This window comes from Centroberyx gerrardi, chromosome 12 (genome assembly GCF_048128805.1).
Source record: "Centroberyx gerrardi isolate f3 chromosome 12, fCenGer3.hap1.cur.20231027, whole genome shotgun sequence".
In the NCBI taxonomy this organism is placed as follows: domain Eukaryota; kingdom Metazoa; phylum Chordata; class Actinopteri; order Beryciformes; family Berycidae; genus Centroberyx; species Centroberyx gerrardi.
In genome coordinates this window covers 17,298,819-17,320,213 of record NC_136008.1, presented here as the reverse complement: position 1 = coordinate 17,320,213, position 21,395 = coordinate 17,298,819, and the positions used below count along the sequence as shown (strand labels likewise).

Here is a 21,395-nt window from a genome sequence, read left to right as displayed (position 1 = left end):
GCTGTTACAGTCCAGATTAAAAACAAGAGGTGATCGGGCTGAATCTGTATCATCTTTAAAATCACTTCTTAAAATTCACTTCCATAGACTTCTATTATGTAATGGTCTTTTATTGACATTTTATGGTTCACAAATGTGTTTCTTGCCTTGCTTTTAGATTTCTTATCTTGCTTTAAGGGCTTTTGCTCTTGATTTGATCTGTTTTTTTATTCTGTTGTAAAGTGCTTGAAAACTGCTACTGTATATAAAGATTATTATTGTTATCATATAATATTATATTATTGTCATATATCATTATTATTAGTAGTAGTAGTAGTAGTAGTAGTATAACTGCTCAGGCAATTGAGGGGAGTTTCTTGTTAATAGATTCAATGTATTGCATTATAAGCGCCAATTAGACGGTGTAGGGAAATTTAGAATATTGTGTTGTTATACTTGCATGTTTCATGTTTTGAGGTTCAGGTTTTAGCTGTGTATTTCAGTGCATGGTCAAAGGAATAAACCATTATTTCAAAATGGATCAAGGTCATGCTGTTCAGCACGTGACTGACCTGGAACTCTTCTCGGAGCTGGGAGGAATTACTCTGGGAGTCCACTCGCAGCATCTCTTTGTAAGTGAGGGCAAACTCATTAACCAAGATGGCTGTCTCTCCACACAGACAGGCCTCCAAAATGGCATCATGGATAAAGATGTACTGCTCCTGAAGGGAGGAGATGGAAACAAAAATGAGACAGAGAAAAAACTGTGTGTGTGTGTGTGTGTGTGTGTGTATGTGTGTGTGTGGGCGCGTGCATGTAGAGGGTGTTAGGGTTAACAGTTTACAGTGTACGTATGGTACATAGATGGACAAACAACTAAATAGACAGCGACAGAGGAGGGCAGAGGCAGGGTAAAAACATATGTACATGTCAATAAATAAACAGGCAAGGTGAAGAATGGCAGAGAATTTTCATAACCTGCCTTGTTGTGAATTAAACATGCGCTATAATGTTCATAGTGAATCAAAGCTGTTGGAGAATGAATAAATAATTCTAAATAAACAAACACTTGCGGTGTGCAGTTAATTAGAGCACCCCTGCAAATAACTACAAATGTAATAAACAGCTAAGTCAATATTGGATTTACATAATAAGGAATGAATATGCAAATTATCTCCACATCTAAAGAACAGCACGTGCCTACGCAGCACATTGAGACACAATGTGCGTCTTATCTCTGAAACTATTGCATTGACCTTTACACAAGTCCCAGAGGGGGAGCATGATAATACATTCCCCTCGCTCTCTGAATTCCCAAACAACATGAGGGAAAAACAAATGTTTGAAGGCCCAATTCTTCAGAACTTTTCCAGTGGAATGAGTCTAGGTTATCATGTTATGACTAGTGCTATTTTTCTCTATAGCCTCCTGAGTACGAGGAGGAACAATTTGGCTGCTAATTTGAGTCGAACAGTTTTATATCATCAGAATGCTGGACATGCTGCGGTGCCTATTCAACTAATGTTGAATAGGCCTGAATGATATTCAAAAGTGTGTGTTATGTAGATTCAGTATATTCCTGTGTGAACTGGTTGTCCAGCTGCCCTGACCTCTGTCTGGATCATGTTGATGCGTCGGGAGCAGAGGGTTTTGACACAGTTGTAGATATCCACCACGCCTTCACACTCGGCCATGTCCAACATGACATCCAGCACAATGTAGCAGCCGGTGCGGCCCGCCCCCACACTGCCACACAGAAGACATATTTCAGGAAGAATTGTGCTTACCGTCTTGACGCAGCACAGGTTAGTCAAAATAGTGTCAAAAATTTTGAGAAATTCTTTTTGTCTGCTCAGGAATACTACAAGTAATTAGCACCACAAGATTTAAATGAGACTACATGGGTAAACAATTTCAGCTTTGTTAAAAAAATATATATATATTGTGTACTGTAATTGTACCAGAAGGTAGAGGAATAACTGCAGGAGGGTTTACAAATACACTACCTGTCAAAAGATTGGACACACCACATTTTGCTCTATTTTGACTATTTTCCACATTTTAGAATAATAGTTAAGACATCAAAACTATGAAATACCGTGCAGTGACCAAAAAAGTGTTAAACAAATCAAAACTATCTTATATTTTAGATTCTTTGAAGTAGCCGCCCTTTGCCTTGATGGAAAGTCAAAGGCTTTGGAAAGAAATTCATACATGGGCATCAACTTCACTATTTATATTTGTCTAAGAAACAAATTTCAAGCATTTAAGCATAAGCCTGTAGATCAAAATGGCTTTAAGGTAATGAAAAACATAGCACATTCAATCAGGTGTGTCCAAACTTTTGACTGGTAGTGTACATGCTTCATCAGGTGAAGCATCACATTACCAAGTAGTATTACAATACCAAGGGAAACAAAACTACTTATTGATTAATATTCATCAGTTGGACTTGTATCTGGACTGTAGATACAGGTTAAGGATACATCTCTTTTCTATCTATAAATCTACAGTCTATCTATTTATCTATCTATCTATCTATCTATCTATCTATCTACCTACCTACCTACCTATCTACCTATCTTTCTATCTATATATCTATCTTTCTATCTATGTCCTGCCCCCTCACCTGCAGTGGACGACCACAGGCCCAGCATCAGGAGGCGTAGAGGCTTTGACTCTGCGTATGAAGGCCAGCAGACCCGTGGCGTGGAAGGGCACGCCGTGCTCCGGCCAGGACGTGAAGTGGAACTGACGCACCTCGTGCTTGGCTGAGTAGCCTCTCTGTCAACAAACCAGACAAGATGATACGCATTACACATGTGAAAGGCTGCGTTAATGTGGCGTGCGGCCGATCGATGGTAGCCTACAGTGTCTTAATCCCATCACAGACTGCGCTCCCGTCCACTCAGAGATATTCCCCCTCGGTGAGAGGTGTGATAGATTTTAGGGTTCAGTGTGAGGACAACAAGGACATTATGTACGTGGGGTGTTAGGTCTTGTAGGACAGTAAGGCCTCTGGGCATCACATGCTAGCAGCAGCTGCGGTGTGACAGACACAGAGAAAGGAATTACTGTGGCTCTCTGAGCTCGGGGATGGCTGGGAGGTTTCTCCTCTCCTCTACTGGGAGACTGCTGCAGACGCACAGCAATTTCTTCCTCTGAACAGAGATGACAAAGTAAAGCGACGCAAAGCAAAGATTTGTTGAAGACAGAAATCCAAAAAAAGAAGGGAAGGAGCTGTGAAAACAAGCTGTCACCGGCTCCCAAATTCTTGCCGATTTGAATAAGCAGCAGCGTGTGCCCATGGAGAGTGGCTGTGACAGTGAGATGATAATGCCGTGTTTGTGCCACTGTCACTTCAGCGTCGCTCTGAGCCGTTCCGATGAGAAACCCCTTGGGAGATTGACAGGGAGGAGGCCACCAGGAGCAAAACACTGTAATAGCTATGTTGAAGAGAGGGTGGGGGCGTTTAGATAGCTACTGGTGTTAATTCCTCTGAATGCAAGCGTATTTACATGTGGCCTCCATGCCCATCAGCAGTTAAGTCCTGTCAAGTTCTTAAACATTCTATTAATATACCATTTCTAATTTTATTCTTATTCTACTAGGTAACAGAAAAATAGGGCTCATTTTCATTTACATCAGTGATCCACAGAACAGAAACAGAAACAAAAGGAGACGCAATAAGTAGCACAGCATCATCAACATCTGCTATCAATCCCTAAGAGGAGTGAGATGGACATTGTAAACTGAGAATATTATGACAGGGTTCCCTAACAGTGTTTTGGGAATCATATTAAGGGAGTTAAACAATGTCTTAAATGAAACCTAAAAAACGTACCCTCTCCAAGGCAAAGGTGCGAACTGTGTATTCAGCCAGAGTCTCTGTCTTCAGCAGAGTGATCTTGATGTCGCCGTACATCTCGCTGTCGTCAGGCCAGTATTTACAGCATTTCACCTGTTTAGAAAAAGCAATAAAATGTATTAAAACCATGTGTTGAAATTGCTTTAAAATACACTGCCAATAAAAGATGCTACTTAAGAAATGTTCTCCTTAATATAATGCTGTTAAATTAGCTCATCCTATCCTGTCACCCTAACAAACAGTATCCTCAATGATTTGCTTCTTGCTTTGGCCAATTTGGGATTTCTTGGGCTTGAAAATCTTTTCCATTAGACCAGAAAGTTAGACATCAAATTCAGAGGGGACAGGGAATAATATATTCTAATAAAAAGCGTCTAGTGTGTTCACAGTGATACAGAGGAAATCTTAACCCGTCGTTCAAATTCAAAATTAAGTGATTCTAATGAAAATAGTTTGACATACTTGAATCGCTGGTTTAATTAAGAACACAGACATGACTGTATGAAATGTAACACAGAAATGCCGGGGAAGAACAAAAACGACCTGTTCTCCTGCACATATTTCATTTCAGAGGGAAAAGAAAAGAAAAGAACAATAATCACATAATGGTGGAAAGCATATTGAACAGGACTGCGGCAATCTTTTCCACCAACCTCAGGCACAAAGTAGGTGATTGTTTTATTTAGTGAAGGTGCTATTTGGATTCAGCCGCACAGCCTAGTCCTCATTTGTTGATTGTTCCGAGAACTGTTAGGACGGAGAACCAAATTGGATGTAGGGATAGCGCTAGAAAAATGGTGTCATTTTAACCATCCACTGAGGTAATATGTTTCTCTTGCCTAGAAAGGAAATTATGGGACACTCAAAACACTACAGGCATTTATGTGAGTTGGAAAATAACATAACTATAGCCATTATACCTGTGTGGTCATACAGTGTGTGAGGATGGTGACCCTTTACTTGAAATGCTGCTCATAAGACATTTTTATGCATCACAAGTACATTGTTAACAAAATGTGACATTATAATCAGAAGATGATGTAAAATCCTATTACTTATGCAGTATATAGCTAATCACATTTTCATAATGCGGTCATAACACACTGATAAGGCACAAAGCAGCTCATGATGCATTATAATGCATGTGTTCTAGGATGAAATTACAATGAAAGAATAGTGCATATAGACTTATAACATGGTTGTAATATGATTTCAATGTCTCATGATGCTTAAGTGTCACCTAAAGCAGTGGCAGGGGTCCTTGAGGGGGTTCCAGGGGGTCCCCAGCAAATTGGTGAATTGTTAAACTTCACCATTATTTCATTAAGAATGACTGTTTTGATCATAGTTTCACTGTTATCTCTCTACCTACAATGCAGATAGTCACGGAATTCTGGACAAAATCATATCTAACAATAAAAATATTCTCAGATTTGGGTCCAAGAGACAAAATCTCATCAAATGGGGGTCCATGGCTCTAATGTGGACTAAATTAAGGGTCCTTGATTTGAAAAAAGTTGAGAATCACTGACCTAAAGGATAATGTACAGAAAGAGAACAGTGGAGTCTCCAGTGCGCAGAAACTCGTGATTTGTGGGTTTCACATAAACGCAGGATATCATGACCAAAGCGAACAGTTTCCAGGTTACAGCTTACATGCACAGCGAGGTCCCCCGAGATCCGTTCTCACCAAACATTATGACAGCGTTTGATATAGATGTCAGATGTTCCCTTATGGTGAATATGGGACGTTTATAAACAGCGAGAGGTTATGAATAGAACGGTGCTAGGAGGGGAGAAGCACATCACTTACCCTGCCAACCTCCACCAGCTTAGTGATCATGACGATGCTGAAACAGTTCTCCTGCCACACCATCCTCCAGAAATCATACAGCGTCTCCTGCTTGGGTCCTAGTAGGAGAGGGAAGAAAGAGCAGGCAGAGACAAAGACAGCAGCATCAAAGCCTGCCCTCTCAATAAGGGAGTTCTTGTTGTTTTGATACCCCGTATTATTGTGACCTAAGTGTCCTTCCTCAGATGGCAGGGTACTGATCTCTCAAGATTGTGCCGTCAATGAAGTTATTGGGAATTCCAGGCAGAAGAAGGGGCGACGGGTGACAAAACAACAGCAGTAGCTGACGATGAAAACCCAGAGGACCATCAGTCACTCATTTTCATCTGAGGAGGAGACATTTACGGCGTTAAAACGGGGATCACGTAGGAAAGCAATGCTCAGAAAGGCAAAAACACTGCTGATGTCTTTTTCCCTTCTCGCAAGCTCAGTGTCTCTCTTTCTTGCGGGGGGGGGGGGGAGCAGGAGTAGGTGTTGGGGAAAGATAAGCAGATGAGCAGACCTTGGATGACTTTGTGATGGGAGCTCCCTGGGAACTGAGACCCCTTAGGGTTTAGACACAGTGGAGGGCAATTTTAAACACACACACACACACACACACTGTCTGTCCATCAAAAGTGGCTTTGTATCTGAGCGACAGAGGGTGAACTTAGGGTCCCTTTTCCCACAATGAACATATCGCTCCACATGTCACAAAGAGTGAGAGGCTATAATTAATATGTTTAATTATTCATCTCTTCTCATGATTAATTCAATGACATCAATCACACAGCCTTCACGGCTTGGTGGTCACCTTTAGATTTGCCACAGAGATGCTTTTGGCATGGGACTCTGCATGAGTAGGTTCATTGGGTGGATCATCTTCAATTTATTACACGCTGGCAAAAGAAAAGGTATTCACCATCCAGGAAGCACACACACACACACACACACACACACACACACACACACACACACACAAAGACTATAGCCTTGCCGGGATACTCACCCTGAGTGGCGATGAAGTGGTTGGATCGATGGTAGCCCTGAAAAACAGAAGAGGGATGACATGCTGAGTAAGCCATCTGCGCCTCAGGCACAGCTGTAAGGGAGTGTGTCTCTCTATCCCACCCTTTCCTCCAATCTTTTCTGCATTCTCCTCTCCTACTGACCCCCTCTCTACAACTACCTCGTCTCTTGTATAATGTTAGCTGACCTACTGTACAGTCCGGACCATGTGTTTGCCCTCAGACATCCCAGAGAGTTTGGAAATGCTGCTGTTGAGGCAACACATGGTAAACATCTTGAAGAACAGCTAACAGATCCCTGAAAAAGTGATTCCTACAAGTATGGATTTTTTCCTCTACAGTATATACAATACAATAGCAAGTCAGCCTAGCCGACGTATACATGCCCAAATCCCCCTGACAGCATAACAAAAACATGATAAAAATGCTAGAGGCACAGACTCTTCAATTTCAGGCATCCAATTTATTCATCAAACTGGCTGGCTTATCAAAGCGCTTCAGTGTCCAATAAAAACAAATCAATTCTCATTAAAGACACAATACGTACTATAACTGAGATGCATTTTACTGTTACAGATGAATTAACACTATCAGAAAACACCATTTTTTTCAGAAAACTTCCTTCACGGACTCTTCCACTCTTTTGTCACACAAGTGTGTGTGAGTGTGTGTGCCGTCAAAGCGATGGAACTAAAGCCTCTTACACAGGTTTCACATAAATGCAGGATATCATGGCCAAAGTGAACAGTTTTCTATGCTACATTATGCATAGTGAAGTATTCTGAGATCTTTTATACCAAAGGATATGACAGCCTTTGATATAGATGGCAGACATTTTCATTTGGTGAATATGGGGTGAATATGGATGAGCAATGAGAGGGCACCTCTACACCGTTGAGGGGAATGAACAGGACAAAGACCACCGGAGGGACTTTGAAGCATGACCAGTTTTGTAAGGACAAGGAAACTGTTCAAAAGAAGACCTCCTGAAAACAAGTACTCCTTATCTTACCTTGCAGGATAAATGTGACAGCTGTTTCCGAGACACAGCTATATGAAAATATCCTCCTGAACACCACGTGATTATTGTGGTTCATGTGGAATGTTTCCTGTCATTTTGAGAGGAGCAGCTGAAATGCTAATTGATGTTCAACACTGTTAACTATCTGCAGCCCCGCTATGAACTGAATAAACACAGTCCACCTGCTCACATCGGCCCAGTATGATGAGGCTATCCGTGTCGATAATGGATTTGATTTTTTGCAGAGGGCATCTTCTTAATATGTTGAACCTCTCCTAGTTGCTGATGGATTGCTAATCTGAGTTGCACCCAGTCAGATAAAAAGGGACATGTCTGAAATGGAGATGGATGACCAGTGCTGTGAGACCTGCTATCCACAATTCCTCTGGCCCTGGATAGCACTATCAGCATAAGTACTACAACTCCTCCACTTAAGACGGTCACCATAGCAACTGAAACTCCCTGAGTCTTGGCCACTTATGAGCACTAGCAAAGGCAGTAGGGTCCTCCATGCAGGAGAGGACACATCTCTTTGTGTTCATTTAACATTGTGGGCCAAAACGGCATGGCTTTCTCAAATGTGCAGAAACCTGAAACACACAGACCTTTGAGCATTTGTGGATAGAGGATAGCGGAAAGAAGAGGCAGATATGTGGAAGCAAAAAGAGAGCGATGGCAAGCAGAAGAAAGAGCAGTGAAGTACTTACTTCCCTGTTAATCCGAATCTACAGGGTCCAAAGTCGAGGAAGTGGGGAAGGGAGTAGAAAAAGAAGACATATAGGCTAGTTAATGAAAGAAGCTTATGGTAAATAGGGAGTTATGGTTACAGACAGGTGGAAAGAGGAATGTGCGTGTGTGTGTGTGTGTGTGTGTGTACATGTGCAAGTGCAGCAGTGTTGGGGATAATGGGTTAGAGTACTCATTACTGTTTTGTGATAACTACACATTCGTTTTTCAATTGTAATCTGTTATTAGTTAAAATAGAATGTTGTTACTTTTAATTTTCTTTCATATTGTTTCATTTCTGTCAGCGCATTTTTTTTTAAAAGTAGAAAAAAATGTACATTTTGCAGCTCTCACGCAAACATGCTGATAATTAAAAGAAAAAAAACATGCTTGATATGAATAACATCAGATGACTATTTTAAAAACAGGCTTGCATTACATTTTAAAACAATCACACTTGGCAGCAGAAGCCATATTGGTACGGAATATTTTTGAAGTGGGTCACGCAAAAGTAATCTAGGTACTAATAAAGAAAAACATTGTCACATAACTAGTTCATTTTTAAGGCAAGTAACAAAGTAAAGTCGCTAGAAATTTTTATAAATAACTTTTATAAATAACCCCAAAACTGCTGTACAGTATGAGTGTGTATGTGTTTGCTTGTGTGCCCATACTATGCCTGTTAATGTTTTAAGATTTTTAAGATCACTTTACATGCAGTGGAAATTATGTAATGTTAACTAACTGGTTATAGCAATGACACACTGAACTGTTCTAAATGCGCAACATATTGAAGGCACAGGAATCTGCCAAACATATACACAAAGTGCTGTACACCTCCTCAAGCTATACAAACCAAGTCAGGCAGACAGCCAAGCAAAGGCTCAGGCATTAAGTGACCGAGAAAGAGGAAATAGAGAGCTTGCACTTCCTCACCTCTGTTTTGAAAAAGCAAAACATGTTTCAGAGGGAAGAAAAACTTTTCCATTTAACCTCTGGTGAAATAATCACAGGCTGTCCAAAATATGCTCCGCTGTGGCAAAGTAGTTGTCATTCAGCGGCAGGGTCAGCGTTGTCAGGGAGTAACATCACTGACATGGACACTATAGTGGCCGCTGAGTGGTGTTTTCCCACTAATGCTCAGCCCCCTGTGCCCTACACACTAATGGAGACCCTCGCAACAGCTAGAGTCACAACAGCACGCCTGGTTTTAACGCCCTCTCATTGTAATGAACTCTCTAAAAGCATTTCCCCACCGGCTGATCTCTCCAGAGAAATAAACGAGAGAAAAAAGGCAGTTTAGTGTCAAGCATTTTGATGATACAATGTGTCCTAAAGGAAGAATCCACCCAAAATCAGGTGAAGACTTACACTGCTAGTAATTTTCTTTGTTGAAACAAATAATACCAGTCATTTTGCAAATAAACGCATTAAAAGGATTTCCACAGAGACTGGATTTTTCACTGAAAATCTTATCAACCTCAAGCAGGAGTGGGAGTACATGACCTTGCCTCAACTTCCCATAGAGCCCCATATTTACTCTGCAGTGGTCCCAATGAGAGGCTTGCAAAATGAATCTTGGGAGATGAAGAAATTGTAGCAAATTGCCAGATGACTTCCCTTGACACAACTCAAATGAATAGCAACAACAGAGTAGCATAAAAGCAAAAATCACAGGGGGAAACTAAAACACAAATTTCTATCAACTTCTAATAGCTAAAATCTTCTAATTCATTATTTGAGTTGATTTCTCTTTTAATGGCTTGAGCGCTACCATCTAACACTGCGGCTCTGAGGCAAACTCAACCTCTTGTACTTAATATGAATGAGAACACGTATGAATGAGACTGCGTGACACACGTAAGCGACATATACATGTATTACATATGATCAGTGAGAATGTTACTGTGGAACTGCAGTCTGGCAGACAGTTAAGGTGAACAGTGAAAAGGATCAACTCCTCCCGGCCCATCCAGAGATTGAATAACATCAATCATGTCTATTTAATTCAGGGGGATTTGCGGCATCTTACAGAGGGGTTTATCTTCTGCGCAGGGCATTAAATGCATTTATTCCATTCAGTTTTAATAAAAGTGATAGCAGAGTTAGCCGGGGTCGGGGATTCAGGGAAGTGGGGGTGTAGCAATTGACAACCATGGCATCTGGCAAAACACCACTAGGAAGGGTGTTTGATTGAATGAAGGCTTCCACGTAAATGTGGGCCAGCAGATTGGCTGGCTTATAGGAGTGAGAGAGATGGACTGTGGCTTTGCAGAGTGTGATAGATAGAGACTGGGTGCAGGCTGGGTGTATGTTTCCAATGTTGAGCAGCGGCAGAAAAAGAGGATTGGACTTACATCGATATAGTTAGCGTTAATGTAGTCTGAGTTGGGGTCTCCCAAGAGAGGGTGGAGCTTCACTCTGTGGCGGTCATCTGAGATGGGCAAAATTAAATTATAGATCACAAGAGTATTGAAATACAACAGGTATTTTTCAACCAGAGGTTTTGTGTCCTCCAGTCTTTGTTATGTTTCAATGACATTTGCTATATTATTTTTTTATACAGGACAAAATGTGTTATGAAACTTACATCCCATCAAGGTGTCATGCCTCCCTTTGGTTTTGTCCTTCTTCTTGGTGCAGTCCCAGCCATCAAAGAAGCTCTACAGAGGAAAAGACACACTTGTTGCAGATTTCAGGTACAGGATCCTCCCTCTATTAACCATTCAATCATCTTAGATAAGCTTTAGTCCCATTATAATAGAGCTTCAACACCTCTTTTCTTTTGTTTTATTTGCGATAAGGAATATTGTATTTCATGGTTGCCATGATAAAAGCGTATCAGCACATCTCTCAAGCACAGCTGAGACTTAGATCAAGAGTGTAGTGCCATTGTAAGCATCTTGAGATAAGGAGCGATTATGTGCTTTATGCATGATAAGTAATCAAACAAAACACCAGTGCCGTGAGCATCATGCAGAGCTTGTCTGTTCCAGTAGTCCCCATGAGTCATGGACCCCCCCCACTGCACCTATTCCTGTTAGAATCCTTTATAATTAATGCCTGAAACCATGGATCGTAGTCATGGACAATAGTGAGTTATAGTGGGTTATATTTTTGTACTTTAGAGAACAGAATAAATTAGAGATTGATGTAAATCCATTTTACAGATCCCAGAATTCATTTTTGTTTTATATCACAGCCGAGGTACATGGAAGTTGCTAATGATGGATAATGGTATATACTTAACTCACAAAATTCAGATGCAGAAAGCAAATGCTATTGTTATTATGAGAGATATTCATTATGTCAAAATGAGTTGAAATAATGTTGGTGTTTACTGATCTGCAGCTTACTAAATGCTACTCAAAATGAATACACAGCAATCACTACATTATAAGATGACAGCCAATAGCTTCTGCTGTTAATTATAGAGCGAAGGCAGAGGAACTGTCTACCGCCTGCCTAGTGGCTGGCTCCTCAGCCTCGCTGTGACACATTCTGCTCAGCAATGCGTCTCTCCATTCCATAACATCCACCTGTCTGCACGCCAACCTTGGCGAGCGCTTACTCTCACGCTCTCCTCATCAGCCACTCTTATGCGTCTACTGTGGGGCCAAATTCTGCCCGCAAACAGCCCCTTCAGATCCACGAACAAAAGCACACATGCATACATGTACGTGCATGCGCATACACAGACACACACACACACACACACACACATACACACACCAGTCTACCCCCTGTGGTTGTTCAGCCACAGGGGGAATTTGGTGAAACTCTGCCCAAGTCTGCATGCTGAGCAGGGGATTACAACGCAGTTCTCCCCACAGAGAGCCAGGAACCAGCCAAATCCTGCCCGGGATTACACCCTCCTCCTCACTTTTTCCTCCTCTTCCCCTGCGCTCTCTCTCGGGGTCTCTTTCTCTCTCTGAATCTCTCATTCTCTTTCCCTCCTTCTATCTCCCTCTGTTCACCCCTTCTTTTCTTATCCACCTCTTCCTCCTTTTTTCCCCTTTCTTCCTCCCTCATATTTTTGATACTAGACCTCTGGGCTCTCTTCTGTTTCTCTGCTCCCACCACACTTATGCTCAGCCCTCTAGAGAGGGAAAAAGAAGCAGTGAGAGAAAGAGAGAGAAAGAAAGAAAGTGTGAGACAGAGTGTCTGTAAGAGGGAGGAAGAGAGACCCATGGAAGATTGATTAGAAACCCTCATCGGCAGGGATCAGTGGGGTGGGTTGGTTAAGAGGATCACATAAAATGAGGAGTAAAATGAGATGAAAGAAATTATGAGACAGTGAAGTACAGTCCTGAACCATGACACTCACGTGGCACAGTGACTAATCCTGAAGCATAATTCTAAAAAACGCATTTTTTTCCCATTGCCATGTCTTGATATGCTATCAACTTCCCACTGCTTTTCATCATGTGCTTTTAACTTCCCATTACTCTGGAGACAGATAATAATTGTTAGTTGTTTCCCTTCAATAATAAGGCAACAGTGAACATGTCGTCCTCCACAAATGATGCAGTCTCCCTCTGGACCAATCAGTAACAAATATGTCACCTTGTTTTGACCTGTAATTTTGGCACTCCCATTGGGCCAATCAGTGTAATTTTGAAAATGTCGGAAAGCAGTGGTGAGATTATTTCACCAAGTTTTGTTAAAATCCAATCAATGGTGAGATATCCCGCATGACGTACAGACGCAAGGAAAAATTGGATTATCAAACAAATGGACAAAGTCTGATTCATTCTCCCAAAAAAGGTGTGATGAAAATTAAGACAGCGGTTGTTTTGTAAATAAGTCATTCAGTAGACACTGCCCATGCTGCATCTAAACTTTGAATCGATGAGTCTATCATCCTTCATAAGCTCAGCCTTGAGGTGCAAGCTGATATAATGAAAGTCTGAGTTCTCCAGTAAAGCTCTGCTGTTGTTTGGTGTTTACCTGTAAGTGTCTGTGGTGGGAATTCGACAGTAGTGACAGCAGCTGCCACACATACAAGTCCCTGTACAAGTCACTGCAAATTCTTGATCAATGTCTTTACAGTACATTGGTATTCTTCGGGGAAATAAAAACCTATACCTGCCAGGAGAGCGCAATGCGATACTCCTCATCATTTTCCTTTGTAATGGAGAGAGACACTCCATCAAAACACACACACACATACTCCAAGATAAAGAGAAAAAACACAAAGAGGTGTGTATTGATTTTGTGAGTGGAGTGTGTTTTGCCCGTGAGGGACAGTTTAATGAGTCTACAAGCAGAGTTCCAGAGGGGAAACCATGAACCAGAGACAAAAGATGCTTTCTCTTTTCCATGAATGTCAGAGGCCACGGGTGACAAGGATGGACCTCTCCCCAGAGCATGATCCAGCTACAGCACCGGCCCACTGGGGGGGAGGCATTCAGGGAACTGGGCCCTTGAGAATGTGCCTTGAGTCATGCAGCTATGGAGAGCAGCCATTACAACAGCGGGAGGGGGATAACAAATGTTCTGCTAAACGAAACTTGTCTCTACTTACAATTCAGTGTAAAAGCTAAAACTCCACAGTGCATAGGTGTAGAAAGAAGCCAACCAAGCAGGGATCTACCAAGCAAACTGAAGTAATTTACATACTCTAGTGGTGCAAGCAGTTCAAACAACAATGCCTACTAAGTCCCTGGAGAATGTCATAGCTAATTACAGGTTTGATTTCATTGTAATTCTCTTCCTTATATATGCGGTGCCACTAAGAGCACGTTCAAGGCAGTTTTGTTCCATGCATCACAGTCTTATGTTTAACTTTGTGGAATACAGATCATTTAGTGGGCATTCTTCTCTTCTCTTCACTAAACATTATACTGCATAGGAGGATAAATACTAACATTGCTACTGAGAATCGGTCATTTGAAGGTTACAAGGCATGGGAGCCTAGCGTTCTCTCTTCTCACATTTTCCCCTCCATCCATACTCTTTCATCTCTGCTCCCTCCCCACTCTGGCCTTTCAGACCCCCTCTTCTCTCTGCTGCCCTACAGTTTGTTGGCAGTGAATAGGGGACTCACTAGCTGGAGCACCTCTAGGGACGTGTAACCTCATCAGGCCTGCCGTCATGACAGAGGTCTTCTTTGGGCCCAAATGAGGATGATTTATTCATACGCTCAGCGACAGTGTGGTCCAGATGCCTTTTAACCCCGCTAATTAATTTCAGCGGGCGGTGAGGAGGGCACGTGGATGATGTCAGAAGAGAATTGATGGCCTCCCACACCACTCTATTTTCACGAGTACCATTCTATGTAACATGGCCTCTAAGTTACCAGCAGTTTTCAGTGTTTTATTTTTCAACTGTACATTGACAATGCAGAAAGAAAATGCTATTGTTTTTATCAGTAATATTCATTTACATCATAAACTAACTGCATGTTCACGATCCGCTCACTCATGAATAAGATACCGCAACTCCTCCACTCGGGGCAGCTGCTCACCCCATACCCCACATCTGGATGGGACAAGTCACCTTCTAACAAGAGAGAAACCATGGCCTCAGACTTGGCGGATCCTCATCGCACTCAGCTGCGAACCGCTCCGGTGCTCCAGTGCTCCAGTGCACATTGGAGGAGCCAGAAGGACGACATCATCCGCAAACAACAGAGAAGCCATCCTAATAACACCGAACCGGACATTCTCCAGACCTCAGCTGCGCCTTGATATCCGGCCCATGAATATCACAAACAGGAGAGAGGAGAAGGCACATCTTTGTCTGAGTCCAATGCCCACCTTGAACGAGCTTGATTTAAAGCCAAGAATGACAACACAGCTTTGGCTTTGAGTGTATAGGGACCAAATGGCTCACAGCAGCAACCCTGGCACCCCATACTCTCACAGCACCTCCCACAGGATATCTTGGGGGGAGCCTTTTCCAAACACATGTAGACAGGATTAGCAAATTACCATGACCCCTCGATTATCTGTGAGAGGGTAAAAAGCTGGTTCACTGTCCCAGGGAGAGTGAACAGTGTAATTCCTCAATAGTTGGAACACACCCTGCGGCTCCCGTTTTTCAAAACAGGGACCACCACCCGTGTCTGCCAATCCACACGCCATTGACGAAATCCCCGTGACATTGATGAGAAGAGTCAACCACAACAGCCCAACAATATCCAGGACCTTCAGCATTTCAGGATGAATCTCGTCCACACCCGGCTTCTTGCAAATGAGGAGCTTACCTTCCTCTGCCAAGGAGATGGGCTCAAACCCTCCCTGAATCTTCCAGCACTGCCTCCTGCGCAGAGGGCTTGTCTATTGCGTTTAGGAGTTTCTCCAAGTGCTCCTTCCACCTTACAACAATGTCCCCGTTTAAGGTCAGTGTTTCCCCGACACTGAAAAGCCTGGGCGATACCCTGCCTTCCCCTCTTGAGTTGCCGGAAAGTTTTCCAGAACCTCTTTGAGGCCGTGCAAAAGTAATTTTCCATAGCCTCTCCAAACTCCTCCCAGACACAGGCTTTCGCTTCTTCCACTACCACAGCTGCAGCCTTTCTGGCCTGTCGGTTCCTCTCTGCTGAGTCAGGAGCCCCTTGGGCCAAACAGACACAGTAGGTGCACTGGCTGCAGTAATTGTATTGTAGTGGACCATGGTCGTGAAGACAGAGCTGCGCCAAAAAGCAAAGCTCTCGATTTATCGGTCAATCTTTGTACCGACCCTCACCTATAGCCACAAGCTCTGGGTGGTGACAGAAAGAATGAGATTGTGGATACAAGCAGCCGAGATTAGGTTTCTGAGGTTATTGAGGTGGTTCGGGCCCCCAGGCGCCTCCCTTTGGAGGTGTACTGGTCATGATGACTGGGAGGAGACCCCATGGTAGACCCAGGACACACTGGAGGGAGTACATCTCCCAGCTGGCCTGGGAGCACCTAGGGATTCCCAGTCGCTGGGGAAAAGGACATCTGCTCTGCTTACCATGTTGCCACCACAACCCTGACCCAAATAAGCGGCTAGAAAATGGATGGATGGATGGACTAACTGCAGGTTATAGGTTTTTGGTTTTCTAATTGATGTGTGAATTACAAAGTTAGCTACTGTATAAATGTAAAAGTAACAATCATTACAGTAATTAGCTGACAGCCAATAGCTTCTGCTGTTCAATTTAGAATGAAGATGGAGGTTAGTTATACAAGAACACACTAATGACAGCGTGGATACAAACCTTTTCGTATCACACTGTTCTTTAAAATGCAACAGCCCTACAACCTGTCTTTCTTAGACGCGTACAGTACTTGACACTTGTGCACCACCAGCAATAGTTTGTAATGCTGTACATCCTGTTGTCAGAGCGTAAGAGCAGAGTGTAACAGCTCCCTCTCACCTCATATTCCTGTTTAAAGCCGTAGCCCTCGGCAGTCTTCATCTGGTTGATGTGCTGGAGGAGGTCAGCCACTCGGACGGCAGGGTGGAGCTGCCCTGTGTGGTAAGGAGAGCCTTTGCGTCCGCACTGGTGCCTCGGGGAGCCTCCAAGCAGGCTGCTGGACTCATTCACTGAACTACGAGCGTCACCTGCACCAGACACAGATGGAGTCACATTTCCAATGTCAGTGTGACTCCATCTGAAATTCATGTATAATACAGATTATAATATAAATATAATCCAAACATAATATAAACATAATTTACATTACACTAAAAGAGGATGTGTTACTTCCAACAGTGTGTGTTTAGTTTGAGACAACACGCATTGGTGTTACTTTTAATGACACATAATAATGTTGTGTTAATAAAGTATCCTAAGAACTTTGTTTGTTATGCAGATGTTCAATAGGGTTTTTCTCTGGGTAAAGACGTCTTCATTATAGATCCTATGTAAACGTGACAGCAGCTCTGTCTTTGATGATGAGTGAAGCAGATCAAGATCTGAACCACTCTGAAAATGAACACATCTCTCTTTTCTTCTCTGGGAGACTGACAATATTTAAGAAAGGAGATCAAGATGATGAAAAGCTGACAAGAATCACAAATGATTTCTTTTGTTGCTTTAAGATGTGTCATTTTACTTCTTTACTTCTGCAATTTTCTTTTTTAGAATCTTGTGAGATTCTTTGTGTATCAGCTGCAGGCAAAGAATGGCTGAGGGTAACTTGTACTAACAGAATTTATCATGTGAGCTGATAGTTACCTTTCAGAATGCTTCAGAAGTTTGTAGAGTGAATGAGTGATGGTCAACAAGATTACAAATTGAAGGACATCACATTGTATAGAGTTGTGGTAAGCTGGTGTGTGTGTGTGTGTGTGTGTGTGTGTGTGGGTGTGTGTGTGTGTGTGGGTGTGTGTGTCGTAGTGCATTTGTCTTACTGCGTGTGCCGCAGGTGTGTGCATCCATGAAAGAAAGGGCCATTCTTTCATCCTCCTGTAGGGTGCTCTGGTCTGTAAAACTCCGCTCCATAGAGCCCATATGGCTCTTCTCCTGCCGGTAGGTAATGGGTGTCTTATTCATGTTCACTGGTTTCCTATTAAAGAAAGACAGGGAGAAATGGAGATAGAGTGGAGAAGGCAATACATAGATTTAGAGAGAGAGAGAGAGAGAGAGAGAGAGAGAGAGAGAGAGAGAGAGGTTGAAACATAGAGAGAGATAGAAGGAGGAGGAGGGAAAGATGAAGACAAACCAAGAGAAAAGAAAAAGAAGAGGATAAAGTACACAAAGAGTGAGGAAAGAGGGGAAAGGGATACAAAGACCAACTATTATTATTTTGCCTCTACAACTTCCAACATGACAGCCAGAGCACAAGCATGTAGGCTATATGATGGATCACAAAACGATGGGAAAGAAAAGGGGTGGAGTCACTTACGGATAGTAAGAGTAAGAGTAGTAGTCCCTTCTGGCAAGTGTGCAGGAGGAGGAGGAGAGAAAGAAAATCAAGAGAAAGAAGAGATGTAAGATGCAAGCAATGCCAGCTGAGGGCGGGATGCATTGATTACAGTGAAAATGAGAACCATCTTGTTATGAGCTTGGCTGTGCAGGCAGCCATATGACACATGCATATATACCGAGCGGGTGCTGACAGACCAAACCACAGCAAAGCAGAAAATGTGTCTCTCCTTCAATTGAATATGTCTCAGTGTTACACTTCAATGAGTAAACCATGTGGCTTCCTGCCACAGCAAATTTAGCAATCAATTCTCTAAACGCTAACTTCATGGTGGCTTAGGACAGCAACCTGGACTAATGTGCAGACTAGCACTGACTTTCAAAATCAACATTATTCAACATTATCCTGTATGGCTGTGTCAGCCATTTAATAATGATTGCTGTAGCCCTAAGTAACTTCTCATTTGGCATGGCAGGTTTTTCGAATTTAATGTATTTTATTTGGGCAAGACGGGTTAAGCCTTACTCCAAACTTTCCCTCAGGCTGGCCTCCAGTTGCTGCTAAATAAAATGCGGAGCCAAGTAGGGTAGATGATCTACTATAGACCTGTGGGATCACTGGCTAATAATCTCTAAAAGCACACCTTTTCCCTCCCAATTACCATCTAATTTAAGGGTCAGGCCTCTGCTTGGCGTGCGTAATTAAGTGGCTAATTGAATTGCATCCGCCTTTAATTAAATACTTCACACTCAGATAAGCTCTTCAGATGAGAGTTGTTTGGTCCCTCTGGTGTACCATAAGGGAATGAAAACAATGCAGCTCTGGCTGTTGCTCCAGTATCTTCCCTAAACAACCATGCCCTTTTAGAAAGTTCAGCAAATATAAGAAGTGATTACTGAACTGTTCCAAAACAGTTTTTCAGAAATGTTAAAAAAATAAACAGAGGAGGAGAGAGATGTGTGATGCAAACATACTGCATAATGATGTGGGACAATTTCTGGTAGCAAACACAGAAAAAGGTCCCCTGTGCTGCACCTTTGTACCTCGAGGTATTTATTCCAAAATATTCTAAATTTGCACAGAGCAGTTATCAGCAGCCACTCACCCTTTCTTAATGATGATGATGACAGCACCCAGCAGGAGGATGAGGACTACCAGACCCCCGGCACACACCCCCAGAATCAGCCCCATCTCCTCAGAGTGCTGGGACACCTCCAGCGCCCTGCGGTGGTCCTTGCAGGCCGCTAGTGGGACGAACACAGAGGTCACATTAAAAGAGGCATGGCGCGAACACATAAAGAAATAAAGTCGGAGGTGAGGAAAGAAGCGACTGATTCACAGAGAGGTTGAGAAAGAGAGAGTGAAAAATGTGTGGGTCTATACATAGAGAGGGAAAGATAAAAATAGAAATTCATAGCTCTGAAGAACTTATCAGTCAAGTACACAACACTCTCTTGAAAAGTCCAGACTTTTCACATGACAATGCAGGTATTCACACTTATACTGACTGCTGAGAGGAGATCCTTAATGCCAAACCTGTATGGAAAGCTACGTTTCAATAGTAGTGGTATTTCCAAGTCAATTCACATAGCTTATTGCAAGTCAGCTGGCAGAAATGACTGTGCAGTATGTAAATAAAAGGAGCGACACCGAGAGCAAGGCAGCAAGAGACTGTCCACGGTGTTAACCCAACAAAGACTACAGTCCTTGGAGACGCACAGTGACACCTTGAGCTTGACAAACAGAAGGATGGAGGAGCTGGGGGCAGAATAAAAGTTCTGTTGTCTGAGAGGCTTTCAAAGTCAATCTATACTCGTCCTGTTTTCTCACTTCATAGAAGCATCTTGCCTCCTGATGACAAAGATTTACATCGAGGTTTACAGAGAAGGAATGAGTTTGAGCAAAGGAAAGCAAAGGCTGTAAAGAAGTTTAGAAGAAGAAAGAGAAGGACAGTGAACTAATTTACTGAGAATCAATAGACAAGTACAAATAGATTCACAACAGATTGTTTGTTTCCTAATGTATTGTTGATCTTATTCTTAAAATTACAATGATGTCACAGTGACATTGCAATGACAAACTGATACCCTGTGATACTGTAATTCTAAATTCTGATGATATGGCACATGCACTGCCTAAACCTTTGATCCGCATTCCTTTTCACTACTAAAGATTAAATATTATGTTGGGTTTTTTTTTTTCTGGTCACTTCTAGTCATCCACACAGTGCTGCAGTATAATCTCAAGGTGCCCTGGTGTCTGTGAGCCCCTGGAAAGGTCATTATCATAATAGCAGGTTATTCATTTCACTGGCGTAAAGCTCCATACTTATGTAAATGGCACTGAGGAGTGGGGTTTTCTTTGTCTTGTTCTAGGAGCCCACTGATCTAGTTTTCCTGTGTGGTGTCAGCCTGTCCTCCAGGCCCTGACAGCCCTGAAACTAGTCCTGTGAGCCTATTGGAACAGCACAACCTATCTCCAGAGCAGGAGAAAGTCAGAGCAGGCCTGGGGACAGGGCTCGAGCTAGCAGCCTGCTGGGGAGGAACCAGATCTGGGGCAGGGAAGAGGAAAACAGAGCTTTAGCCCAACTATCTGCAGCCTTGGGCAGGTTATGGGTGCTTTATAAGCCTTATCCCAAATAAAGCTGAAAGTGGGGCAATATATATTTTTTTAATGATGGGTGCCTGCCTGGCATATTTGAATGGGGCGATATGAGTCATTGGACTTGTATTAGAAACAAACTGTCCCTTCAAAAACACTCCTCAGCACATTGGCTTTTTGAGTCCTAACATCTTGTTCCTGAGATGTGACATTATGTGCTGTTCAGTGTATGGACCACATCACATCTGACAGGTATACTTTACTTGACAGTTGTACTTTCAAAGGGCCTGACAGTCAGACTGTAGATCAAAGATGAAGGGTTTTTTTCTTCGTGGTTTCTATTCACCCACACAGGGCTACAGTATCATCCCAAGGTGCCTTAGTGTCTGTGAGCTGCTGGCAGTGACTGAAAATAACAAATATTTCAGCCTGTCTCTAGGTGCCTCATTCAAAAACAGGTGCAGGCACAACCTCGGCGCTTGCCGTTTATATCATACTG

General features: G+C 42.7%; 1 protein-coding gene across 2 annotated transcripts in view; it reads right to left on the bottom strand.

Moving 5' to 3' along the window:
* The window catches only part of ptprub (protein tyrosine phosphatase receptor type Ub), a 140,837-nt gene that overhangs the window by 11,246 nt on the left and 108,196 nt on the right, over positions 1–21,395 (bottom strand). The window contains exons 14-25 of one of the 2 annotated variants that reach the window (XM_071901602.2): positions 19,401–19,539; positions 18,275–18,304; positions 17,781–17,935; positions 16,801–16,988; positions 11,044–11,116; positions 10,811–10,887; positions 6,688–6,724; positions 5,661–5,758; positions 3,824–3,940; positions 2,609–2,763; positions 1,590–1,725; positions 552–701 (exon numbers count right to left, since the gene is read on the bottom strand). In XM_071901602.2, the coding sequence (XP_071757703.1) occupies positions 552–701; positions 1,590–1,725; positions 2,609–2,763; positions 3,824–3,940; positions 5,661–5,758; positions 6,688–6,724; positions 10,811–10,887; positions 11,044–11,116; positions 16,801–16,988; positions 17,781–17,935; positions 18,275–18,304; positions 19,401–19,539 (1,355 nt within the window). The remainder of the gene's footprint in view (positions 1–551; positions 702–1,589; positions 1,726–2,608; positions 2,764–3,823; positions 3,941–5,660; positions 5,759–6,687; positions 6,725–10,810; positions 10,888–11,043; positions 11,117–16,800; positions 16,989–17,780; positions 17,936–18,274; positions 18,305–19,400; positions 19,540–21,395) is intronic. The other variant, XM_078286963.1, reaches the window with a different exon arrangement.